The 11,671-nt window shown below is 35.4% G+C and overlaps 1 protein-coding gene across 20 annotated transcripts in view; it reads left to right on the forward strand.

Annotated features, from left to right (window-relative positions):
• Positions 1 to 11,615, forward strand: part of LOC127420662 (focal adhesion kinase 1-like) — a 103,980-nt gene extending 92,365 nt beyond the window's left edge. For 19 of the 20 annotated variants that reach the window (XM_051663091.1, XM_051663092.1, XM_051663094.1 and 16 more), the window contains 6 exons: positions 350 to 412; positions 1,989 to 2,028; positions 3,378 to 3,472; positions 8,518 to 8,673; positions 8,761 to 8,841; positions 10,558 to 11,615. In XM_051663091.1, coding sequence (XP_051519051.1) covers positions 350 to 412; positions 1,989 to 2,028; positions 3,378 to 3,472; positions 8,518 to 8,673; positions 8,761 to 8,841; positions 10,558 to 10,770 — 648 coding nt within the window. In that variant the 3' untranslated portion in view covers positions 10,771 to 11,615. The remainder of the gene's footprint in view (positions 1 to 349; positions 413 to 1,988; positions 2,029 to 3,377; positions 3,473 to 8,517; positions 8,674 to 8,760; positions 8,842 to 10,557) is intronic. The other variant, XM_051663093.1, reaches the window with a different exon arrangement.
• Positions 11,616 to 11,671: the final 56 nt, after the last annotated feature.

The raw sequence follows: 11,671 nt of genomic DNA on the forward strand, positions 1-11,671 counted from the left end.
GAGGATGCACCTCTTCAAGTTCTGTTTCGGAAAGCCGGTAACTGAAGTTAAAGTATGAAAGGTTTCTTTTGGGATAGAAAGTTCTTGATGTGCTTCTGAGATCAGCTGTAGAGATTTTCTGGTTGCGTTTTCATCACAGATATCTTGATGCATAATTTGGTTTATGGCTAAATAACTAGCTGGAACGTTTGCGGCTCTGTTTTGTGGTTAGTGAGGTGGATTTGCAAGATTGTGATTATGAAGAAGATTCATTTATACAGGTTGAGCTGCTGGAGTCATCTTTGAGAGTGATGCATGATTTTGATCATCAGTTGATATATTTTTAATAATTGCTTGTGTTTGTGTTTAGAAGCTGGAGTCGAGGAATTCAAGGGGCAGTATTGACCGGGAGGACGGCGCTCTCCAGGGACCGGTGAGTTCCCAGAATTCCCTGTTTGTTTTCATTTTAAAAGGGAGATTTAGAGTGTCATAGCGAGGACAACAAATCTCTCTCACTTCCTGTTCTACCTTTTAATATTGATCATATTAATCGTAAGTCTTACAATAACTTTAAAAGTGAGGCCTTAACATTACAGTGAATCTCATAAAAACCTAAGGTCACATTGCATCCGAAATCTAAAAGAAAGTCATTTTATATATATATACACACACATACATACATACGGTATATTGCATAAAGAAAATAAAGGCTATTTTTAGGACTATACTTTTTTTTTTTTTTTTTTTGCATGGTGACATTATTTGCATGGCAATTAAGCACATTTTCCCCCACAAATTGTCATTACCGTAAATGCATCTGAATGTTTTTTTCTTTTACAATATTTGTGCTTTAATATGAAAAAGTGCTTAAATTCATGACAATTACAACACATTTTTTTCTACCAATACTTCATACTGTAATGCATCTGAATGTTTTCTTTTGCGATTTATCTGCTTTAATGTGAAAATGTATTTTAAGTTTTTAATTCATTTTTATTCCTCTGCTGTAAAAGAAAAAACTCTTCTAAATACATTTTTCAGAGTGCAGACCTCCTCTTGTTTTTCTGATTTATTTTTTGGCCTTGGCACCAGAACTGGCTGGGAGAGCACGGTGACAACATTTGGTTTAATTATCTTAATGCATCTGAATGTTGTTTTGTAGTTCACATTATTCTCAATGATGTTTATTAATAGATTCTCATTACAGAAAAACAGAATTTAAAAATATAATTAAAGCTAGTATAACATACCACCATGATGTATGAATACTTTACAATTTACATTTTTTTTTTTTTTTTACAATAGAGAAGCGAAAATAAGATTGTCATATAATGTTAATATTAAAGTTTGGAGGGGAAGAGGTATTTTTAATTGTTATAAAAAATAATGTCAATGAACAAAAGCTAAAAAAATAGGCTTTACTTTCTCTAAGCAAAAAAATTATTTCTTAATCCTTTCTTTTGAGTTTGTGGTGAAATATGACCTGGACATGTTTTTATGACAGGTTTTGTAAGATTCGCCCTTTAAAGGACTTCATTTACTGGAGATATTTAAGAAAGGAATACCTTTCTGTGGGGGAGATGTATGTTTGTGCTGGTGGGGTAAATGAGAGGGGTATTTTGGGGTGTGACAGTGGCAGAAACAGCCACAGGCAGGAATCCAGAGTGCCACTATCATCTCTACTGGATAATGAGCCAAAAACAGGCGTCAGCTCGTAAGATCGCCCGCAAACCAGCATCATTTTCAGCCCATAATTACAGAACCGAGCACATGCAGGAAGAGGCAGAACAGCTCTGCAGGATGAGAGTGAAGTGTTTGCTGAGATCTGATGGGTGAAACTCAGTTTTGGATTCGGCCTTAAGACGCTGAAATATGTCATGCTTCCAACAAACTACCCACAATTCCACAGGGTGGGCAGCAGGAAGCCAGTCTGCAGTAAAACTGAAGTCCAAAGATGAACTGAGGCTGTGTTTTTCTAAATGCTTGTTTGCGATTGTGTTGTCTTTCAGATGAGGAATCAGCACGTTTACCAGCCGGTGGGGAAAGCAGGTAAGATACAAAAATTTTTTAATATTAATGATCAAGATGAACAATTATTCTGCCAAGTACTATAGGTCATTAGTCTAACTGTTGGCTGTTTATGCTTGCCAAGCAACATCACAGCTTGGCAAATCAATAGAGTTCCTTTTGCAGGAAGTAAAAATCCCATTCATTTCCCTCAAAGGGGAATTGATTTTTAACAATGACTTATAAACGAGGGCCTGGGTAGCTCAGCAAGATGCTGACTACCACACCTGGAGTCGCTAGTTCGAATCCAGGGCGTGCTGAGTGACTCCAGTCAGGCTTCCTAAGCAACCAATTGGCCCAGTTGCTAGGGAGGGTAGAGTCACATGGGGTAACCTCCTCGTGGTCGCTATAATGTGGTTCTCGCTCTCGGTGGGGCGCGTGGCGAGTTGTGCGTGGATGATGCGGAGAATAGCGTGAAGCCTCCACACGCGCTACGTCTCCGCGGTTGAGCACGCGCGGCTTGTTGAGCGCGTGCTCAACAAGCCACGTGATAAGATGTGCGGATTGACAGTCTCAGAAGCGGAGGCAACTGAGATTCGTCCTCCGCCACCCAGACTGAGGCGAGTCAGTACGCCACCACGAGGACTTACAGTGCATTGGGAATTGGGCATTCCAATTGGGGAGAAAGTAGAAAAAACAAAACGAAAAAAACAATAACTTATAAACCTTTAAAGTCAGACCTACTGTGAGCGCTGAGGTTGTTAATCGATGGTGTATGCTTCTGTTGAAGCCATCAGTCTGCATTATTTCAACTTAATTTAAAAACAAATTGTGTTAAATAGCAGTATTCCCGCTGAAAAACTACACTGCCCATAATCCTGATGAGAGATCCGCCAATCAGAGAATCAGGGCAAACAATGCGTGCAAAAAGAGCTCTGCAGCTCCGCCCACTCCCATGATGCACTGTGAATGACGCAATCGAGTCGCTCTCCCAACACTCTCAAACAACTTATATATTTGCATATATTTGAATATTTTGCAATAACCTTAAAAAAATATTCTTTCTGTACTTAAAAGTCAAAAACTTTTAATCAATAGTTTTTCATTTGATTGTGTCGTTTGCAATGCTTCATGGGATTGTAGTTCAATCCCTCATTCCAGACCCCATTAAAGCACACAGTTTTATTTTTGTCTGATTTTCAAGTACTTTTTTTGCTTCACATTGAAATCCCTATTGAAAAAAAACAATGTTTCGAATGCGACTCATCCAATCAGAATTTAAAGTTAGAACTGTCCTTTTTGTAATGAGTAATAACCAATTTGTAGGACACAATTTTAGGTTTAAAGCAGCACATAACATGGACTAACTCTGTTCCTCACTGTGTTAACAGAACATGTGGCACCACCAAAGAAACCACCCCGTCCCGGCGCTCCGAGTCACCTGACCAACTTAAACCCAGTGGACAGTTACAATGAGGGTGTCAAGGTATTTTAATGCAATCTAAATTAACCATGCATGATGTTTTGGTTTGTTTTTTTACTTGCATCAAGGTGAATGCTGAGACATATGACCCCTAACTAGTGTGCAGCATGCACTGATTGGCTGTTGTGTTTTGCATGTTGCTTTGAAATGGTTGCTGACGAACTGTACAAATATAAATTGGAAACTTGTAACTCTTATTGGGACAGTTTTACCAAAAATGTAAATGTTTTCATCATTTAATCACCCTCACGGAAGAAAGAAATTCATACGGGTTTGCAACGACATGAGGGTGAGTAAATAATGACAGAATTTTCATTTTTGGCTGAAACACACTTTGGTAGCATTGAACCCACGACATATCTGCACAAACACACACACACACACACACACACACACACACACAGGGTATAGAGTTGCTTTTTGTCAGCAGAATCGGCTGAACGCATTCGCGCTGCTAAAGTCGATCCAGCCAAACCTCAAAGAAAAAACTTGTTCAACAACCCCTCAATGACCACATACACACTCAGCCCAACGCGCAACTTCTTTCCCATTGTGCACGGAAAGTTCACCGAACAGAGCAATTGTTTATAGTTCCCCTCTCTGGGGAAATCCTCATCCGTCCTGTCTGAAGATAGAAAGAGTTTGTTTTCTGACCCTCTCTCGTATGCAGAGGAGTCATGACATCTGCCACACAGGCATTTGAGTATGCCAAGACTTTTTGGGAATCCATGTTTATATATATATATATAGCAGTTATGTAAGAAGTAAGTTAAGCTTCTTTTAGTTTTCCTTTTTTATTTCTTCCAGGCATTTCTTTGTAGGATTCTCATGAGATGTCAAAACCTTATTTTAACATCCCAGAGACATCAGTCTTTTTGTGAAAGATTTGTTTAGCAGGCGTATGGTTATAATCAGAGAAGACCATTTATTTTGTTTTACTGTTTTTGTAAATGTTTGCAAAATGGTTCTCATATTATGCACATTCCAGTCAAAGTCAGATGATGACTTAAACTTTATTAAAAATGCTTATTAAATGATGTTTATTAAATAAAGTATAATCCATGTGGTTAAATCTCCAGGTCATATTTCACCCCAAAATCAAATGTGATATTTAATTTATTACTTTAACATTAAAATGTTGTATTACTTGAATATTAATTTTAGATTAAATATTTAATTATTTGGTTATTTATTATCTATATTTTGCACATAGTCCTATTTTTTAGGACTATGAAGATTTTTTTTATACGGTGCACCCTAAAATGGATTTTTATTATCATATACTGTACAACGCCTGGCCAAAAAAACAGCTGCATACTCTAATATTTCGTTGGACCGCCTTTAGCGTTGATTATGGCGTGCATTCGTCATGGCATTGTGTCGACAACCTTATGCAACGTCACAACATTTATTTCCATCCAGAGTTGCATTCATTTTCAGCCGAGATCTTGTATTGATGACGGGAGTCATCAATACCCACCGGGAGTCATCAATACCCAACATGAGTCATCAATACCCACCGGGAGTCATCAATACCCACCATGAGTCATCAATACCCACCGGGAGTCATCAATAACCACCAGGAGTCATCAATACCACCGGGAGTCATCAATACCACCGGGAGTCATCAATACCCACCGGGAGTCATCAATAACCACCAGGAGTCATCAATAACCACCGGGAGTCATCAATACCACCGTGGGTGGTGGTGGCGTAGTGGACTAAAGCACTGAACTGGTAATCAGGTTGCTGGTTCAATCCCCACAGCCACCACCATTGTGTCCTTGAGCAAGGCACTTAACTCCAGGTTGCTCCAGGGGGATTGTCCCTGTAATAAGTGCACTGTAAGTTGCTTTGGATAAAAAGCGTCGGGAGTGTCGAACCACTCCGTAAAGTCTTCTCCAGCACATCCCAAAGACTGTGGGGTTAAGGTCAGGACTCTGTGGTGGCCAATGATTCCTCATGCTCGCTGAATCACTCTTTCACAATTTGAGCCCGATAAATCTTGGCATTGTCTTCCTGGAATATGCCTGTCCTGTCAGGGAAGAAAAAATCCATTGAGGTCATTCAGTACATTCAGGTAGTCAGCTGACTTCATTTTATTGCCACATAACATTGCTGAGCCTAAACCTGACCAACTGAAGCAACCCCAGATCATAACACTGCCTTAAATCCAAACGGCAACGTTTCTTTTGGCCAGACAGTGTATTATATATTATATCAGCCTATCTACTCCCATCCTTTCAGATATGAATGACAGAGCCACCACACATCTTGTGAAAGTAATAGCAAATGACACTGATCACCCCCTGAATCCATTTTTTACACTGCTACCCTCCAGTCGCAGATACAGGACTCTAGATGGAAATGAGCTCGCTTTGGCAGAAGTTTTGTCCCATCAGCCATTGCTGCTCTGAACAAATTAACTCAATAGCACTGATCATTTGTATGCATGTACACGGGGCGGGGGATCATATGATGTAATGTGGGTGTCTGTATGTTTTGTGTTTGTGGAGCAGACTGGTGAAAACAAATTTCCATCTATCTATCTATGTGTGTTCCAGTTAAAGTCGGGATGTGGAATATTCCAGCTTGACTTGTCCGACTTCTGTCCATGTAGCGTTCAACTTTGCCAGTTTTTTTTTTTTCGTAAACCATTTTTCTTTTTCGTAGCTCTTATGTAAGGAGTAAATGTCCCTTTATTTTGTTCTGCTTGTCTTGTTATTTGCAGGATTCTCGTGAGAAGTCTAATAGTTCAAAAATTCAACTATATTAAACGTCCTACAAAGCATCTTTTTCTCCTAACACAAGCGGAAATAATAAATCGTCATACCTCAGGCATCTCGTGTTTGCTTTGGATGTTATTTGACATTCGAAACGTCCGCACTCGAACACCCCCGTATAAATGCAATAACCTTAAAAACTCGAAACACTGTGCTCATTTCAAACCACACAACTCAGCAATGTTTCCTCATCTGTATGATGTTTAAGCTGCATGAATTTATTATTAATAATGGTTTGTTCTCTTTTCCTGCATCTCCCCTCACTCTCACACACGTCTGCTTTTTGCTGCACTGTTGCTCGTTCTGTAGCCCTGGAGGGTAAGATCTGTGTGTGTGTGTGTGTGTGTGTGTGTGTGTGTGTGTGTGTGTTATTCATCATGTGTCCACTAGTGGCTGCTGTTCTCACACTCATATATTTAATGTCAGCACATGTCTGCAACCCTTTGCACCTCTATAATAATTCAGTGTATAACAATATTCCGTTTGAGTCATTTTTAGGACGGCCCCTGATTTCATCCATTGGAAACTGCATTGTTAAAAACAGGTGTTACATTACAGAATGGAGGCAGATTGTTAGAGGGGAGGGGTTAAAAACAAAAGACCGTATTATAAAAGGAAAAGTCATTTCAGAGGCGGAGCAAGTCATTACATTATTTTGATTTTATTGTGTGAGACAGCATGTGCTTATTCTGACATTAATTTACTAACCTTATCTCGTCCAACTCACTTTTAGTGAAGATTGTGACTTGTTTGTCTGATTTGTCTTTAATGTGTGTTTTTATCCTCTGCTGGGGGTTATCGAATGATTAATTGGAGTTTATTTATTCTCTTTTGATAAATCTGTGTAATTCCACATCATGAACGTCAGGATGGCACGTCAAGAATAAACGAATCTGAGATTTTAAGACCAAGATGTTGTTTATTACATTTCACCTCATTTATAATCTCTCTAAGGTCTCATTTTACCCCAAATTATAAAAATACATAAATAAGTAAATAAATAAATAAAAAATAAAATATCAATTTCTTACAGTATTAAATTATATTAATAAATAATTAAATTAATTTTAAATTCTTTAAAATATTATATTGTATTATGTAGAATATAAAAAAGATATTTATATTTAATTATTGTTATATTTTGCACAAAGAAAATTCAGCCTGTTTTAGCTTATTGTGCACCCTAAAAAATTTTTAATTTTCTTTAAGCAAAGTTGAACTTTTTATTCATTTCTTTCCATTTTTGGGGTAAAATATGATCAGGAAATTGTCTTTATAGTTTTCATATGATTCTCCCATATACTGCATACTTTGGTACAATGATTTGTTGTTCAGTATTACAGGTGGTCAAATGTTTTTATTTTTATTAAAAAATGTTATTGATAAATCTGTGTAATTACGCATAATCTTCTGATTTTTACAATCGTCAGGATGACGTCAAAAACAACAAATCTGTCATTTTAACAACAATATGTCATTAAATTTCACCTCATTTGTGATTTATATGGGTGAATCAAACAGACATGTCTCATTTTACCACAAAGTAAAAAAAAAAAGATTTTTTACAAATATTAATTTATATAAAATATTATATTAATTAATGATTAAATATTAATTTATATAAAATATTATATTAATTAATGATTAAATATGTATTTATATAAAATATTAATCAATGATTAAATATTAATTTATATAAAATATTATATTAATTAATGATTAAATATTTATTTATATAAAATATTATATTATATAGAATATAATAATATTTTATTTAATTATTCTTAAATAATTTGCACAAAGAAAATTAAGCCTGTTTGAGCATAATATATATACATATATATATATATATATATATATATATATATATATATATATATATATATATATATGTGTGTGTATATTATTATTATTTTTTTTTTTTTACATTTTGCACCCTAAAATAAATGACATTTTCTATAAGCAAAGTATAACTCTGTATTAACATTTTTACATTTTTGGATTGCAATATGATCTGGAAATGTTCTCTTGAGCTCACCCATATATATCATGTGTTTGTCCTGTGATTCATTAGTTTGTTCAGTAGCTGTAGTGTATAGAGAGCTGATTCAGACATAGACAATGCTGCCACCTGCTGTTTAAACGGTGTACTACAACACACACACACACTTTATGTTGATGCCCTCTAGTGGCACAAATGAAAGTCTGTGTCAGCACTTTCCATATCCTACATGGTACCATGTCATGTTTGGTGTTTCTTGTCAGATCCAGCCTCAGGAGATCAGTCCACCACCAACAGCAAACCTGGACCGCTCCAACGATAAAGTTTACGAGAACGTGACGGGACTTGTGAAGGCGGTTATTGAGATGTCCAGCAGAATCCAACCAGCACCTCCTGAAGAATATGTTCCCATGGTGAAGGTTAGTCATGTTAAAAGGGTTGAATAAACACTACATGTGGCTCTGTCTGAACTGTTTTAATGGTTTTACTCTGATCTTTCGTCACAGGACGTGGGACTGGCCCTCAGGACTTTACTGGCTACAGTGGACGAGACTATACCTGTGTTACCAGCCAGCACACACAGAGAGGTTCGTACTGAAGCTTTTACAAGTTAAGTGTTTGACCCCTTAAAGTATTTGGACACTTTAAGTCACACTTAAACATTTTGGAGTGCCATTGCATTACTGTGGGTTTGAATACCAAGGGACACACAAACTGATGCATAAATGTCTATGTACAATATGAAACCAAGTGCCATTTATAAGGAATATGGCAAAGCACACTTTTCAAGCAGTTCAATCTAGTATAAGACATATATTTTAGCAGTACTATCTAATAATGAGTAAGAAAGGAGATGTTAAAAATTGTGACTAAATTGCTTCGTTCATTTATCACACTGGAAATGAAAGGTCAAATCAAGCGCTTTATATTGTGGCATATAGTATACCATACAGTGTGCTCTGGCTCTATACAACACTTTTTAGCAACAGAGTATAGTATACAGAACATTTTACATCTTGTGCACAGTATACATACTTTATCTTTGCATACTCCATGCTGTTTTACATACTATTTGTTATACAAATACTGAAAACTTTATATCCTACAGCATGTGCAGTATGAAGCTGAATTCTCCACGGTTATAGAAAACAAATAAAATATTAGAATTAATAGAAAAGACATGAAAATTTATAAAATCCTAATATTTATAGAAATGTCATGGAAATTAATACAATTGTAAAATTAATAGAACATTTATGGTAATTAAAATCGTAAAATTCATGGAAAAGTCATGGAAAATGAATAAAATCATGGAAATTAAAAAATCTTAAAATTCATGAAAAAGTCATGAAAATGTTTTAACAATCTTGATTTATAGAAAAATCATTGAAATTAATATTATCTTAAAATTCATGAAAAAAGTTTTGAAAATTAAAAATGTATATATTTTATTTATAGATAAAATCTTAAATAAAAAAACATGGAAATGTATAAACTCTTAGTTCATGAAAAATCATGAAAATTAATTCAAGAAAAAGTCATGAAAATTAAAAATAAAAAATCTTAAAATTTATAGAAAAATCATGGAAATGAATAAAATCTTAAATAAAAAAAAACATGGAAATTTATAAAATCTTAGTTCATGAAAAATCATGGAAATTAATTCATCAAAAATTCATGAAAATTAAAAACAATTAATCTTAAAATATTTGGGAAAATCATGAAAATTAAAAACAATTAATCTTAAAATATTTGGGAAAATCATGAAAATTAAAAACAATTAATCTTAAAATATTTGGGAAAATCATGGAAATTAATTCATGAAAAATTCATGAAAATTAAAAACAATTAATCTTAAAATATTTGGGAAAATCATGGAAATTAAGTCTTAAAATTCATGAAAAAGTCATGAAATTTAATAAAACCGTAAATAAAAAAAACATGGAAATTTATAAAATGGTGGTGTTCATGGAAGTCATAAAAATTAATAAAATCCTAACATTTATAGAAAAGCCATGGAAATTCTTAAAATCGTAAAATGCATGAAAAACGTGTTGAAATTAAAATAATCTTGATATTTATAGACATTATGGAAATGTATAAAATTGTTAACTTTTATTATTTCCACGACTTTTACATTTTAAAATTCAATAAAAAATCATAGAAATGTTTGTGTTCTACTCTCAAATATTTCTTGTTCATGTAAAACTTGCTGTAAGCCACATTTGTGAATTTTAGTCGTGGGAACCCTTTGAGTAAGCTAGTATTCCACTCTGAACATCTGTCCTGTTGTCTGTTCTCAGATCGAGATGGCTCAGAAACTCTTGAACTCTGACCTGGCGGAGCTCATCAGTAAGATGCGACTCGCGCAGCAGTACATGTTGACGAGTTTACAGCAGGACTACAAGAAACAGATGCTCACCGCAGCTCATGCACTCGCCGTAGACGCCAAGAACCTGTTGGACGTGATCGACCAAGCCCGACTGAAGATGTTAGCTCACAACCGGCCGCACTAGTTTCTCCATGATGGCTGGATCATTACGGAGTCCAAACACGTAACATCATGTACTGCAGTCAAACATCAATGGGACCTTACATTTCGAACTCTTCATGAGAAAAGTCCTCACCGGTGTTACGTTTTTTTTTTTTTTTATATAGATTCATCACCGTTGATGTTCTACTGGAGAACGTTTGTCATAAACACTTATTTTGTAACCTTTAGCAGTGCCACGTTTGACTTATTTTGTATCCAGAAGTGAAGTTCATCATCAGGTCTCCTTGTTCAAAAAACCGTTCTCAGCGCTGGAGAAACCTGCAACTGGAACCCACACAAAACTCTGAGCCAAGATCTCATTAGGGGGTCCTACGATATTCCAAAGGCTCATAAACATCACAAACGCTTCCTTTTTGTCTTATTGATATGCCAAAATTATTACTTCTCAAATACCTAGGTGCTCCTGCATTGTCAGATGATATTCTATCTCGTGTACATAACTCGTGACTCTAAAGCCAAACGGTGATATTTAACATTTTTAAGGAATCACAGCTACTTATATGAAAGTGCTTGGCAAAGATTTATATTAAAATTATGGAAAATCAAGTCACCCTGAAGTGAGCATTAGATCAGGGACAGAAGCTAATATAGTCACACATCAGTCACTTGAAGCACAGCGGCCTTCAAAGTTAATTTTAAGACTCTTATTCTGTAAAACGACTCTTCACATTTCCACACAACCCCTATGAGTTTGATTAGAATGATTCGTGTACAGAACAATCTTGAATCCATTTTTGTCATTGATGTAAATTATTCTCAGGAAGAAACAACTGTACAGAACTTTTAACTAATAAAATGTTATCTTTACTCTTGGTTGTCGTCTTCTGATGTGCATTGATGCATAATGCATAGTAGTTATAAAA

This window comes from Myxocyprinus asiaticus, chromosome 30 (genome assembly GCF_019703515.2).
Source record: "Myxocyprinus asiaticus isolate MX2 ecotype Aquarium Trade chromosome 30, UBuf_Myxa_2, whole genome shotgun sequence".
NCBI classification, from domain to species: domain Eukaryota; kingdom Metazoa; phylum Chordata; class Actinopteri; order Cypriniformes; family Catostomidae; genus Myxocyprinus; species Myxocyprinus asiaticus.